This window comes from Fukomys damarensis, unplaced genomic scaffold (assembly GCF_012274545.1).
Source record: "Fukomys damarensis isolate Sample0158 unplaced genomic scaffold, DMR_v1.0_HiC HiC_scaffold_7, whole genome shotgun sequence".
Classification (NCBI taxonomy): domain Eukaryota; kingdom Metazoa; phylum Chordata; class Mammalia; order Rodentia; family Bathyergidae; genus Fukomys; species Fukomys damarensis.
This window is the reverse complement of record NW_022900919.1, coordinates 42,198,540-42,213,252: the sequence shown is the minus strand read 5'-3', so window position 1 is coordinate 42,213,252 and position 14,713 is coordinate 42,198,540. Positions and strand designations below refer to the sequence as shown.

The 14,713-nt window shown below is 48.2% G+C and overlaps 2 protein-coding genes across 2 annotated transcripts in view; one reads left to right on the top strand and one right to left on the bottom strand.

The window, feature by feature from the left end:
- Atrn (attractin) overlaps positions 1 to 3,010 on the top strand; it is a 178,142-nt gene extending 175,132 nt beyond the window's left edge. Inside the window, exon 30 of the mRNA XM_010611054.2 lies at positions 1,073 to 3,010. Coding sequence (XP_010609356.1) covers positions 1,073 to 1,197 — 125 coding nt within the window. The 3' untranslated portion in view covers positions 1,198 to 3,010. The remainder of the gene's footprint in view (positions 1 to 1,072) is intronic.
- A 9,527-nt stretch (positions 3,011 to 12,537) lies between these two features.
- The window catches only part of Gfra4 (GDNF family receptor alpha 4), a 4,469-nt gene continuing 2,293 nt past the window's right edge, over positions 12,538 to 14,713 (bottom strand). Inside the window, exons 3-6 of the mRNA XM_010611053.2 lie at positions 14,649 to 14,709; positions 14,418 to 14,552; positions 13,400 to 13,491; positions 12,538 to 13,242 (exon numbers count right to left, since the gene is read on the bottom strand). Of these exons, the coding sequence (XP_010609355.1) occupies positions 13,162 to 13,242; positions 13,400 to 13,491; positions 14,418 to 14,552; positions 14,649 to 14,709 (369 nt within the window). The 3' untranslated portion in view covers positions 12,538 to 13,161. The remainder of the gene's footprint in view (positions 13,243 to 13,399; positions 13,492 to 14,417; positions 14,553 to 14,648; positions 14,710 to 14,713) is intronic.

Below are 14,713 nucleotides of genomic sequence, written 5' to 3'. Positions count from 1 at the left end.
TCACTGGTGTGGATTCTCCACTGTGCCAACCACAAACTAGGCACTTAAGAGCCATCCTTCTCTCCTCCCCATTTGACTGGCCCAGCAGAGGGGGGACAAGAATGACAGCCCCTGAGGACAGCCTTAGAGGGGCTCTGAGGGCCCACTTCTGCAACGTTAGGGATCCAGCTTCCGTAGAACCTTGACCTACCCAGTGAACACCAGGTTCATTACAATATAGAAGGAAAAGCGGGGGACCCCAGTACCTAGGAGCAGTGTGGGGACTGAGAATAAGAGGTAAGAAATTCACTCACTGGCCCTGTGCTGTTAATGTGCTCATCTTACAAATACAGAACTGAAACGTGGGAGAGTTAAAGAATCTTGCTTATTCCAAAGCCTGGCCCTAGAGTTTGCCCTGCCTGCATCATAGTGTGGATATAAAAATAATCCATGCCAAATAAGTGGTATAGGATGAATCTGAAGTTCGTGCTAAAGCATGCAGCTTTTTCTTGCCACCTTTTTTTAATTTTTGAGTCAAGGAGTCAATGTGTATTCCAAGCTGGCCTCAAACTCTCAGTGGTCCTCCTGCCTCAGCCTCATGAGTGCTGGGATTATAGTGGTATGCCACCACACTGGCTTTCTTGCCACCCTTTTGGAGACAGGCAGATGAATGGGCACAGCTATAGTCTCCTTCCACAATCCCACTGCCAGACAGACATCTGCTGAAAAGCAGGCTACACCTTCTGTGTCAAAATAGTGGGGAGGGCAGGTAGGTGCATTTGCATAAATAAACCCTGGAAGAATATGAAACTAATGAAGAGGTTTACCCAGGTGAGGTGGAAAATGTGGGGAAAGGTGCACAGTAAAGGTTAAACTCTTCACTGTGTACTTTTAAATTTTTTTGCACCATGGAAATTAAACAAAGAAATTTTAAAATTATTTAAAAACAAGGGCCAGGGATTTAGCTCCGTGGTCCCACTGCCTGCCTCACAAGCGCAAGGTCCCGAGTTTGATCCCCAGTACCAATAAATAAACAAACAAATACAGACAAACTGCTCCTTGACACTTGTCCCCTTCTGTGTATTTTCCCAAGGTCTTGCTGTGGCCAGCGCCCTGGTGGACATTTCTCAGCAGATGCCAATAGTGTACAAAGAAAAGTCAGGAGCAGTGAGAAACCGGAAGCAGCAGCCCCCTGCACAGCCTGGAACCTGCATTTGATGCTGGGGCCAGGGGACTCTCCCATGCACGTGGGGGCACGTGGCCCACCAGAGCCATCTGCAAGGGATGGCACAGGCAGGGACGCAGCGGGGCCGTGTGGGGCAAAAACTGGAAACCCTCAGAGCACCCAACTCATCTGCATGATCACAAACTTTATTTGACAGTTTGTCCCATCCGTGTCCAGCATCGAACCTTTTACTTTTGCATAGGAAATAATTTACCTTCAGGTCCAGGGATGGTCCACTTGTTGCTGGAGGCCAGTGTAAAGCTAGCAAGAGAGTGAGGAGTGATGCCTGGATTCGCGTGTGGAAACTGTTTTTGGGACTGTCTCAGCTGCAAAAATGGAAAGACGACGGGTCACAAGTAGACCTGCATATTCTGTTGTTCTTCAATGTGGTCTTTTACAAACTACTCAGATGAATTAACTTGCTTTCATCTGAAGCCTGCTATCTTTTTTAAAGATGTGCCGTTTAGGTTTGCCCAATTTCAGCAGATTATCTTCCAGGAAGTAGCTTTTTTCTAGTTGAGAATTAATAATGGTCCGTCTTTTGAATCGTGTCAGACTAAGAAGGGGGCTGTATTAAACATCAAAGTCAGCAGTGTTACTTAGAATGTAAGTGGATGTGATAGGTGTCTTCTATAGCAACTTAATTTAGTCTTAATCCATTTGAAACTCTCTCTTCTGCTCTTTCTCTTTGTCTCATTCAAACACACACGCACATGCGCACGTGCACACACATATACACACTAAGTGCCTAGACTTTAAATAGATCTAGCAATTGGAAAGTTAGTGAGCCTAAGTTTTTACATAATTGCATTCCTACATTCTTGTAAAATTTAAATAGCTACCATTGGCAGTCTGCTCTTTTTCTAAAATCTAATTTGCAGCCAGGAAAGAATTTTCTCCCCCCAAGGAACATTTGACCTAGCGGCAGGGACTGAGGAAAGCAGAAATGAACTGTGAACGTACCTGTTTTTATTGTTCTCCAAAAGTACACCATCGAGAAATTGTGGTCCCCATGTGCCACCTGCCCCTACCTGGTATCAGTCTAGTCCTGATGCTTGCTTGGCCCTCTGGGCTCCTTCTGCCCGGGCAGCACAGAGGAAAGGACTCATGCATGTCATGTACCTCCTTTGAGCAGAGTCAAGCATTGAGCGTGCTCGGGACATCTGGGTAAAAGAGCGGCTCTGTGTTCTGTAGCCTGCTGTGAACCTGGGACCATCCTCAGCTGGGGATGGGGTAGACACCAGGAGGGGAACAGCCCCTGCCCAGAGCCTGGAGAAGTCTCGGACTTGTCTGCCCCTTTTCCTGGGCAGGGCTTAGACCACCTGTCCTCCCAAATGGCACTGACGACTGAAGAGGGCAGGGAACACAGATAAGGGTGAAAAGCACATGGGAAAATGGACAGGAGGGACATGCTGCCATACAGAAGATTACCAAACTTAAGAGGGGTAGGACAGTGCCCTGCTCTTCTCCCACAGGGCACTGCCTGAATGTTGCATTTCCCCATTTATGGTGCTCTGTCTCCGGCATTATGCAGCAGCCTCCCATGATCTCTTGCGCTTCGAAACCTGCAATTCTCTAGCATTACCTGATTGGGATGGACCTCTGGACAGCAGTGCTCAAGTCTGAATTTGGAGAAATTAACACTCAAAAGAACAAAACCGTGGCATTTCACCTTTAAATGCAGTGCCTAGAGAGGAGGTATTATCTCCAACCCAACACCAACCCCACTCCTGTGAAGAAGCTTCTGAAAAGATGTTTCCAAGGAAGTTGAACCATAAAACACTGATGCACAAAACACCTCTACTGTGAGACTTGCCTCTCAAAAGCTTCCTTTTCACATCACTCTTAAAGAGCAGACAGTTCTAGAAAAGACCCTGTCAGGAGCTCCCCACACCCCTAGAGAACACGCCACCCACAGAGCGCCTGCAGCACCTGGCCCTTCACCCTGTGATTGCCAGGAGGCCTCTTGGTAAAGAAGGAGGCCACAAGTCTTGTGCTCCTACAAGGAAGATCCTCCTTGTTCTAAGGACCAAATTTCCTTGGCCAAAGAAGTCTCTTCCCCATGTTTGTTCCATGCCTTGAAATAACAATGCACCGTGACCCCCAGCCAGCTTGTTACGTCTTTTTAGGACCAAATTTCCTTGGCCAAAGAAGTCTCTTCCCCATGTTTGTTCCATGCCTTGAAATAACATGCACCGTGACCCCCAGCCAGCTTGTTACGTCTTTTTTTTTTCCTGATGTTTATTTTTTTAAAAGGAGGGGGAAAGCAAGTGAAGTTTCACTCTCCTGCACTGTGGAGAAACAGCTGGATCCACCTGCTTCTCCTTTGCAGCCAACAGCAAACAGCTTCCTCCAGGCTGTGGGCAGAAGGGTGCAGGGGGAGGAAGAGGAGCGCAGCTGGAGCCAGTTACCAAGAGGGAATGCGTCATCATTGTCATTGGTAACTGTGTGTGTCACAGGACAGTCTGTACATAAAATACTCGTGGAAACATTGACCTTGCACTTGTACATAATGATACAGTAGTGTCCAGAATGTTCAAACATTGAGTGTACATAAATCAGAAAAGGAGCATAATGTATTTTTATTAAATGTAACAACATCTGAGTTTGACCTAAAATGTTTCTGTGCCGTATACTGGGTATCCAAGTTCTGGAACATCCTCTCAACTCATAATGAAACCAAGAGCCAGGCCAGCATGGCACTGACATATTTAGCTGCACCTGGTACCCGCTAGATAGCTCCAAACAGGACTGGTCTGTCAGGACCTCCATGGCTCGGGCAGTGAGGCTGTAGTTCCAGGCAGTGCTCAAGGTAGCTGGAAGCAGAAGCTTCTGTCACTGTTGTCGATCAGCATGCTCCTTGGCAACCTTGGTAGCCCTCAGGACTCTAGGGTGCAAGGGGTGACCAGTCTCATCAATGCAAAAACTGTTTCTCTAGTCCTAAATTCAAAGACTATAATTTGTGGAAGTCAGACTCCCAAAACTGGTTCTCCAGGCTGCACTTTGTTGTGTCTTTGACTAAATTTTTGATGACCATTTCTGAGCACCATTATCATTTTCATACTGAAAACTAGGGCCGGAAGGTGGAAACTTGTTCATAAACAGGTCCATTTCCAGGGAGCTTTCACAGCCCAGCCTGCTCTCCACTTCCAGTCCTTCCTATGGTCTGGGGAGGTCCAGGGAGAGTCACCTGTAAAGTTGAGAAAGTGGTGCAGAGCAAGCAACCCTTACTCCTCTGAGCCGACCTGGGGGAAGACCATCAGCAAGAGGAAAATGCTGGGATATCTGTAAGGCCTCAGGCAAAGAAAAGAGCGCTCCGGATAGGAAAAGACGTTTTCCCTTGCAGGGCCTATCTGGCTCCTTCAGAAGGGAGCAGTTGGGGGTGGGGAGGTGATTCACTTCCTCAGGAGGTTGGTGTTGCGTTCATGGCTTTCATGAATACCCTTTATCCCTTCTCTGAATTCAGCTGTTCGTTCCACAAATATTTACTGAACACTTACTAACCTAAGCTAATGCTAGGGCCATGGTGAAGATGAAAAAGTAGCTCTTTAGAATTACAGAAAATTCTAAATGCCTCACAGCCCTGTTATCCCAGGAGAGCTTTCCTTGGTTTGGTTTCTGTGAGACATGGCCATCCTGAGGACAGAACCAGGAAAGCTTCCTGTCAGAGTGTGCTCTGGCTGCCCTCGCCTCAGCACCCGCAATGTTTACCCTATTAACCAAGCTCCTATCCTGCGGCTCCGCCCCGAGGAGACTGAGCTCACCGCCTGCCTGCAGGGGGCTCTCGGAGTGCAGAGGGAAACCGGCACCTTCTCTTCCAAAGGCAATAATGGAACCGACTCAGTAAATGAATCTGTGCACAAAACATTCTGAACACTAGTGAAACCTGTTTCATTGAACTAATTCTGGCTCTAGAAATGTTTTTGTTTTATAGTTATTTACGTTTTTTATTTTGTTTGGATTCAAGCTTAGTTTGTTAATATGTATAATTTAGCATCTATTGCACTCGTGTAAATATGGAGTAAGTATTGTAAACTATTTCATTGCTGGGATTGTGGGTGTTATACATACATTTAGGACTGCAATTTTTTGGTATTTTTTGTATTGTAAAATAACAGCTAATTTAAGCAGGAACAAGAGAATTAAGGGAGGTCTGTGCATTTTAAACACAAATGTGAAGCACCTGTATATAAACAAAAGTAAATACTATACTACAAACTTCCTTCTGAAATAAAAGTAGATCTGGTAAAAAAAAAAAAGTGGTTTTCTGTGTGCTTAATTTTAATCTTGGTTTTGTTGTTTATATTTACATTTTGGTCATTAGAACCTTAAGAAGGAAAAAGATGTTTAAGATGTTACTAGTTTTCAGACTGACTCCAGGGAAGCACTTGGCATTCAGGAAGGTGAGGGTATAAAACCCCCAGAGGCCTCTGCGGGGTGGAACTCAGCACTGGGCAGATGGTGGGTGGAAGTCCAGGAGTCCAGTTGTCCCACAGAAGCCTGTGTGCACCCACAGAGCAGCTCTGCCTAGAAAGGAGTCCGGCTGTGCTGGGCCTCACCACACTGCTGTGTGCAGTTGCCCCTCTTCTTCCATCTCCTCATAGGCGTCCTGGTGTCTCTTCAGGCTTCCCAAACTGCTAAATCTGGGTCCAGCAGCAAATCAATGCCTTGAAGTGTGATGCACCTGTAACCCAAACCTAGAACTCTTGGCCTTGACTTAGCGGTCAGGTGGTGGACAGTGAGAAAACAACAGGAGGAACACTGGAGGTCCCTGCCAAGCAATGGCAAAACATCTGGGAAGGCTGTCATGTTGGGTAACTTGGAAAACAAATCACATACCTATTGAGTTTCAGCTTGAAGAGAAAAGCTGGAAAATTAACAATGTGGCATCTGTTATTGCTTTGGCCAAGGCATCACAAGAAAGTTGAGGTCTAGAAAGGATTAGCCAGTTTACAAGCAGAAGGTAAAGGTGTGTGGGGGGGTCCCCACATCTAGGGCCTTGTGGTGTAGGAAAAGCCAACTGCTAGCCCCAAACAACAGGAGCTACTGGTGAGCAACCAAGAGCTGTGAGGCTTGTGGGAAGTGATGGTCTCACCAGTGAGCCTGGTAACCTCAGGCCAGCATGTAGATGAAGCAAAAAATAAAACCGATAAGGAACTTCCCAGGAAGGAACCAAGAATGCAGTCACTGCCTGCCTGGAAAACAACAAATACCAAAAGGATGTAGTAAGTTTGGCCTGGGATGTAGCTCAGGGGTACAGCATTTGCATAGCATGTGCAAGGCCTTGGGTTCAATCCCCAGGACCACAAAGAAAAAAATTGTAGTAAGTTTAAGAAACTATGAGTACAGCCTTTAAAACAAACACAAACCTTTGATGGATGAGAAAAGCTTACAGCCACCCTCTGGCAAGAACAGTCATGAAAGCTGTGTCCAGAGGACAGAACCCGGCTTGGCAAGGACCTCCCAGCCTAGGGTAGGCCTTCAGAATTTGAAAAGCAGTGATGGCTGTGTACCAGCCACCATCCTGCCTGCACCAGAGGATTAATGGAGGCGCCTTGCCCCACCTCACCTCTGCCTCTTAGGGGGTGGGGAGGGTCAGTTGTTAATTCAGACTCACCTGGAGGTCTGGATGTGCTGGGACTTGTACTGTCCCCCTTAGGAGAGGATGCCTGTGTTTCATATTGGGGAAGAAGAGCAAGTGGGTTTTGGTGACAAGGAGAGCAGCTGTGCCAGAGACTGGCTAGATGCTCAGCACACCATTTCCTCCTCCTCAGTCCTCAGCTTCACCTGCATTGCACAGGACTCTGGCATCTGGATGAAGACAGGTGACCAGTCCTTACCTATGATGTGTCACAGCCTTGTCAAGGCTCAGAAGACTATCTCTTCTACCGGCTGTGACCTTTCTCCCCTCATGTGGAAGATGGTATTGGGACAGAGTCGAAGAACCTGGGGCCCTGGGTGACTTTGTGGAACAGAGCACTATAGACGAAAGGTATGGGAAACAGCTATCTTTTCTTACCCTGCCTAAGTGAGTTAATTATTCCTCTAGCTTTATTCATCTGGCCATTCAAGTTTTTTGTTTTGTTTTTTCTTGAGCACAACAGGACCAGGCATTGTGAAGGAACCAGAGATTTTTCAGGGAGGGAAACAGCCTGTTGTGTACAATGATACATAAAATATCAAATAGTAGCTTAGGTGAAGAGGTTAAAGTTGGGTTTGGGGTAGGAAGTATTGGGGGGATTGCTGTCTAACAGTGTGGCTGAGGTGGTAGAAAAGCAGAGCTGCAAGGAGGGAGCAGAGCATTCAAAACCCAAAGCAGCAGGGCGGGTAGCCATAGAGGGAGGGTGGGGGAGGCTGTGCTGGGCAATGGTTCTCAGGGATGCAGGGTTGTCTCCAGGGGATATCTATTATTAGGGCCTATTGCACTAGTCAGGGAGGTATGGCTGTGGTTTGGAGGATGGGCATAAAGGTAGACACCATGTGATGTGTGAGACCAGTCCACCCAACAAGGAATTGACCTGCATGCCACCCAACTTTCAGGTGTCTTGCTGCTATTTGTGTAGATGAAAACAATTGTTTCTACTTACTCTAGCATAGAACCTAACCATATTATAAACAAAATATTTGAGCTGGTTTAATACACAATCAATTTTTCAGAAATGCAACTACCATTTAGATCAAAGGAAGACTGAAGTTTGTTTTCTTAAGTTTTACCATGAGCTGGTCATCATTTTGGAAAATTCTTTCACCAACAGTAATGTCATTCCTGGCACCTGAGTCTCCAGCTTCATGGATCTGTGGGTCCCTCCTGAACGGACACCCTGTGGCTCTGCACGTGACTGTGCAACATGCCTGGTAAGGATTCCCTTCTACCTGGTGTCCCCAGCACAAGAAGAGGACTTGACAGCTGACCCCAGAGATTGTATGGAGCGTGTAGAAAAGAGGTGGTCTCAGCTGTGCTGCCAGGGTCCATCTGTAAGCCTTTGCTTCTCATTTGCTTAATTCCTATCCCTTACCTATCCCTTGAGTTTGTGTATTTAATTTAATCTGTTTGTAGGACTAGGGCCTCATACATGGTAGACAAAGGCTCTACCATTGAGCTACATTCCAAGTCCTTAAAATTATTTTTTGCCAGGCATGTTGACACACACCTGCCAGTACATCCCAGCACTATGGAGACTGAGGCATGAGAATTGCTGAGATTTCAGGCCAACTTGGTCTGTACAGGCCGGTCCAAACTACAGACTGAGTCCTGTCTCAAAAAAGTTAAAAATTAATAAAATTTTTTAAAATATTAATATAGGGTCTCACAAAGTGGAACTCAGATTCCTGAGTAGCTGGGATCACAGGTGTGTATCACACCTGGCTGTGAATTTTCTTCACTTGTGTGGGTACTCATTTCTCCCTCTGTCTGTCAGGCTTGATCTGAAGGCTCATTTGGGTATGGAGTGACATGTCCCTGGCAGACCAGCTTCACAGGACTGCCTTCAGTCCTGGCCTTCACAGGCCTGAGCCTAGCAAGGTGGGACTGTGCCTGCCTGTTTTCCTAGTGTGCCAAGACTCCCTGGGGAGCTGCTGTCCTGCCTCTCTGGACACCTTGCCCAGCCGCTCTTCTTCTGGCCTTCAGAGTTCACTGGCCACTGTCCACCAGCTGGTTCTGTGAGCTTGGCCTGACTCACTTGGAGAGGTGGCCGTGAGCTGTTTCCATATCAGCTTTGTTTCCAGACACTGGGCTGTTAGCTAGGGAGGCAACTATGAGCCATGAAGTGTCCAACAATAAACCCATGGACATCCCCAGCCTAGTACCTGCCTTTCTGTCTCTGCCCCAACCCAGGCCACCTGCCAGTTGAGGAGTCAGCACTGGCAACAGGTAACAGAGACCCAGCCACAGGGTACAGTCCAGGTCAGGTCTGCAGTCTCCCAGTGTGTGCATGAGAGTCACAGCTGCCTGGCAGACACAGAGGCTGGCACTCAGATGTATGTTGGGAACACAGATCCAGCCCTGAGCCATTTGGCCAGACTTCATTACCATGTATAACCAGAACCTTTTAGGTAGAAGTAACAGAAAACAAACCCTAACGACCTTAGGTACCTCAACTAGTTTCCTGGAGCTGCTGTAACAAATTAAACAACAGTTTATTCTTACAGTTCTGGAGGCCGGAAGTCTGACCCTGAGGTGTCACCAAGACCACACTACCTTCTGTCTTCGTGCCTCCTAACATCCCCTGGCTGATAGCTGCAATCTCTGCTGTCTTCACACAGCCCTGTCCTCCTCTGGGTGTCTGTACCTTGTGTGTGTGTGTGTGTGTGTGTGTCTGTCTGTCTGTCTGTCTGTCTGTGTCCCCCACCACCAACCCCACATCACTCTTAAATAGAGTCAGGTGATTGTATTCAGGGCCCACTTGGATAATCCAGAATAAGCACCTCCTATCGAGACCTGAATTCAGCCCTGTCTTTTGCCATGTAAGGTGATGTTCTCTTTGCTACTGTTAAAGGTATCACTGCAGTTTCCAGGGATTTGGATGCAGACCACTAGCAGCCATGGAACAATCTCACCATTTCAAATTGGTTCTGTTCACATCATCTTCTGTTTTTTGGAAGGACTATGCCTGTGCTTTTCCATCGAGAATTCTATTTTTATTTTAAATCATTTCTACTTTTTAAAAAATAGTTACATTTAGGGAAGAAAATGTTCAAATGGGAAGGGGAACAAGGGAGGGGGGAAGGAGAAAAGGAAGGGGCAAGAAAAAAAGTGAAAATAGAAGGAAAAAATGGAAACAAAGCTTTTGCATATAGGGAGGGGAGGAGACCTGAGAGGAGGGGGAAAGGGAAAAAAAGAAGAGGCGGGATACATCATGTACAGGTACAAGTTCCCTGCGATTAGTGTTACTATGTTTATCTAAAATGTTACCAGTAAATGTTTTACTAAAAGAAAGAAAAATAATAAAATATCCACATTTTGCTTTCTCTGAGTTGAAAATGGAGCAGAGTCAAATGTGCTTTCACATTTACAGACTCAGTCCTTCATCTGAGTCACCAGCCACCATGTGACTGTGATGGGCAGGGCAGAGTGATGCCTTCACGACCCTGTGTCCCCCAGCACAGCCCCTGTTCCCACCCCAGAGTTGTGCACTTGCTCATGAGGAGGTGATGGAGAATATTCCATTTCTATGAAGTGAGAATGACTAAACTTAGCCTCACGATGCTAACATGTTTGTTTGTTTGTTTATTTGTTTGATTAGTGGTGCCAGGGATCGAACCTAAGGCCTTGCTCCAGCTAGGCAAGCATTCTACCACTGAGCTACATCCCATCCCTTTATTTAAATTTTGTTTTGAGACAAGGTCTTGAAACAGGCTAGCCTTGGACTTGTGATCCTCCAGGCTTAGCCTCCTGAGCAGCTAAGATTACAGGCACCATGCTTGCCCCAACACCTTCTTTTTCTTTGGAAATTTGTTGCTCCCATTCCAGGTAACTACAGTGGGCCAGTACCACTCCCAGGCCACAGGAAGAAGCTAGTAACCTATGCTGGACCCATGAATGCTGGGAAAAAGAGGTGTGTCTCTCTGCTGGGATTGCTAAAAGGAGAGGACATTGGAGGCATCTTCTCTACCCCTTAGTGAAGGCCTGCCTAGCTTCAGAAGGAAGCTGCTGGCAAAACTAGCAAGGACGACATCAATGGAACCCCTGGAGACAGCTGTGCCTGAAGCCTGAGCCGCTCAGATATGTGCTTAAGCCAGTTTGATCCATTACAACCAGGTGAATCTTGACTGAACCTGGGAGCTGAGTAGTATAGCAGTAGCAAGCACTATCTGTGGGTTTGGTGTAAGATATATATATATATCCTGTCTCGGAGCTGGTGGCCCCTGTTCCTGTCAGGACAGCCCAGGCCTGAGTGTCCTGGTGGTCTGTAGCTAATACCCTGTCTCTTAGGTCAGGTTCTCCAGAAACCAGGTGAAGGAGGCAAGATGGGTGAGGATGGGGATGAACTGTGGGGTGGAATCGGCTGGAGTCCAGCCTGTCTGTCTCCACTGGCTCTGGAGTCAGAACGGCAAGCAGGGCTGTGCCACTCTGTCTTAGTTCTTTTTCTCTCATTGCTGAGACAAAATACCTGAAACCCAGGGGCAAAGGAGAAGGGGAAATGGGAGGGGTAGGGAAAAGAAAGAAGGGAATGGAATTAATATGAAAAAATGGAAACAAAGTCTTTGTAGCGAGGGAGGGAGGGGTTGAAGGGAGGGCAGAGGAGTCAGAAAAAAAAAGATGGATTGTGTAAAGGTACAAATTTCCAATGATGAATGTCATTATATTGTGAACCTTAAATGTACCAATAAAATTAATTTTAAAAAATCCTTGACACCCAAAGTTAAAGGGGGCAAGGTTTATTTAGCTCACAATTTGTAGAGGTTTCAGTCCATAATCAGCTGGCTCCAAGGCAGAGTGGCCTGGCAGAGGGTCATTACAGAGGAAAAACAGTTCATGGAGGACAGAAGGCAGCAAAGCAAGCAAGCAAGGGACAAAACAAACCTCTTTCTGTCCCTTATGTTATATTCGGGCTACTGAGATTAGGGCGGTGCCAAACCAATCAGTGGGCTCATCCAGTAATCATACACCCTTTATCCCAGCACCCTTAATCCTAGCATTGCATCATGCATCAATACACTCCAGATTCAGCCACCTCTGACAAAGCCTCACCGATGACTGCATGAGGCTGGGGGGGACATCTAGACACAAGCCATAACACACCTTGAGGCAGGCAGGCCAGGCCCTTACACCCCTGCCTGCCTCAGTCAGTCCTGGGCTGCAGTCACCTTGGCAGCAGAGTGGACACCACCAGGCGTTTCTGGGCAGTGATTCTCTAGAGAAGGACACAGCTCTGAGCTGTCAGGAGTCTCCATACGGTCCAGGAGGAGGCAAGCAGGCAGAGGCTTAGTATCTAGATCCCATCTTCTCCCAGAACTCCCTTACACTGCTGCTAGTTACTTTTGTTGTTTATTTATATTTATTCCAGTGCTGGAGATGGAAACCAGGGCCTCATGCATGCTAGGCAAATTCTCTACCATTGAGCTACACCATCAGCCCCAGAACACCAATTTAACATTGCCCGGGGCACTCACTGGATCACACTGGCTAGTGTGTATTACATGGCCTGAGAAATGTAGTTTATCTGAAAACTAGTAAAGAAGGAAGAAGCAAAAATAAAGACAATTGTTACCATCAGATCTGAGAGTTGAATCATTTTGGCATCTGTAAGGGAGAAAACAGAATCCTGAGAGGTTCTGGAGCCATCTGAGCTCACACAGGACAGCAGAGCACAACATGCAGCACATCCTGATCTCCCAGCTCCCACCACGCAGATGACATGAGAACAAGGTCAGCTTCAGTGCACAAGGGTTTATTGAGCGTGGTGTACCATTCCCAGTGCTGAGGATAAACTGTGGGGAAAACAGGCCTGTAGCCAATTTGAGATAGGGCAGAACAGGGACTGGATCCTCACTCATCCAGGTGGTGTCCCCCTGGCAGCACAAGGGGTCACACCTAGCTGTGAGGACGCCCTGAAAGGCTGCAGGAACTGCTATGGTAGTCCTGCCTGTAAGTCCATTCCGATGCATTCCCTAGGTGTTATATGCTTGGGGGTCAGATAAGGTTTCCTAGAATCCTAGGAACCCAGATGGTCTCTCAGAACTTCAGCAACAGTGACATCTCAGCTACAAAGCCCACCCACTCTTGTCCTACCCTGTGGGAGATGCCAATTGTCTACAAAGAAAGGGAACTGCAACCAAAATCCCTACCGAATGGGAAACCAGAGGCTTTGCAGCCTGGCTCCAAGGCTCTAATCCTGGCTCCAAGGGACAGGCATCCAGGTGGCCAGACCTGCAAAGGGCAGCAGGGAGGGCAAACCAGCCCCTTTCCAGTGGGTGATGCAAGCAGCTGGCTGTGCTGTTCGAGGTCTGCCATTCTATCACAGCAGGGCCTGGAAAGCCAGGACGGGGAATATGGACAGCAGGGAGCTCCCCTCCAGGGGCCCAGCTGCAGAGGACACCTAGGGTGGGAGCAGAGTGAGGACTTGAGGCACCAGCCTGATGATGCCTGCTCCCCTTTCCCAGGACATGCATACCTCCACATTGCCTGCTTGGCATGGGAAGCTGTGGGAGGAAGCAGCAGGAGCTGCTAGTTCACCAGCTTCTCCCTGCACCTACCTGCAGGAGGCTGTGTCCAGGTTCCTGCTGAGAGTCCAACTGGACTTGCAGGATTCCAGACCACCGGCTCTCAAAGGCTTGTATGGCACCATCTACGGAGTAAGAGACCTCAGGGATCCTGGCTGGAAAACCCTTGCACAGGGCCCAGCCCCTTTTGGACAAACTGAGGTCCCTGGTATCTGGAAGGAATGGCTTCTGAGACAGGAAATGCATGTCCAGCAATAACAAAACAAGGACCATCATGCTAAGAGTAACTCACAAATTGTATAATCTGTGTGTGTGTGTGTGTGTGTGTGTGTGGTTCTTCAAGACAGGGTCTCAATATGTAGTTCAGGCTGGCCTTGAACTATGTAGCTCAGGTTGGCCTCAAACTCACTAGCCTCACAAGTGCTGGGATTACAGGCATGCGACACTACACCCAGCTTACAAATGGTACAGTCTTGCAGCCTCACAGGGGAGGGGGACAATTATATCCCCGTGCTGTAAATGAACACAAAAAGGATTAGTGGAATTTATTCTCAGCTACTAAGTGGCAGATTTGGGCTTCCAATTCAGGCCTCCTAATTCCCAGACTACAAAACCATTCAGACCCCAAGGGGCAAGATCACCAGTGAGGATACCTGAGAGCACGTCTTAGAGGGAGGAGCTCAGAAATCCCAGAAGTAGGAGTCTCACCTTGACCTCAATTCCAGGTCCTCAGAAACCTGTTTTAACTCGCTACCTCCCACCAGCCTTGGCACCTCCAGGGGTCTGAGACCTGGGCACGGATTCTCCCAGGAATAAGGTGACAAGGAGGGTAGGAGAGGGAAAGGGTGCCTGCGTGGCTGTCTCAAAGAACCTCGGTTTTCTTCCTTTTAAAGTGGGCTCCCGGGCCGGGGATTTAGCTCAGTGGTTCCGCCGCCTGCCTCGCAAGCGCAAGGACCTGAGTTCGATCCCCGGTACCAAAATAAACAAATAAAGTGGGCTCCCGCCAGCCAGGACTTGGGAAAGGTCAATAAGCACCGTCCTCCCCTCTCACCCAAGCACTGGTTCCTTGTAAAGAGGTCCCGGAAGGCTTCGCACTCCTCCCGCCGGTTTCCACTGGCTCTGCAGTCGCACCAGGGCGCCACGCGCGCGCTCGCGTTGTCCAAGTAGTTGGGGGTGATGGCGGTACCTGCGGTGACACCGAGGGCCGGGTCATCTGCCCACGGTAGGGCGGAGGCATCCCCGGGAGAGGCTCCGCTCGCCGCTGGATCCTGGTCATTCGTACCCACGAGGCCTGCGTAGGCGCGAAGGCAGCGGGGTCCCTGGTCTCTCAGGCCGCCGCCGGGGGGC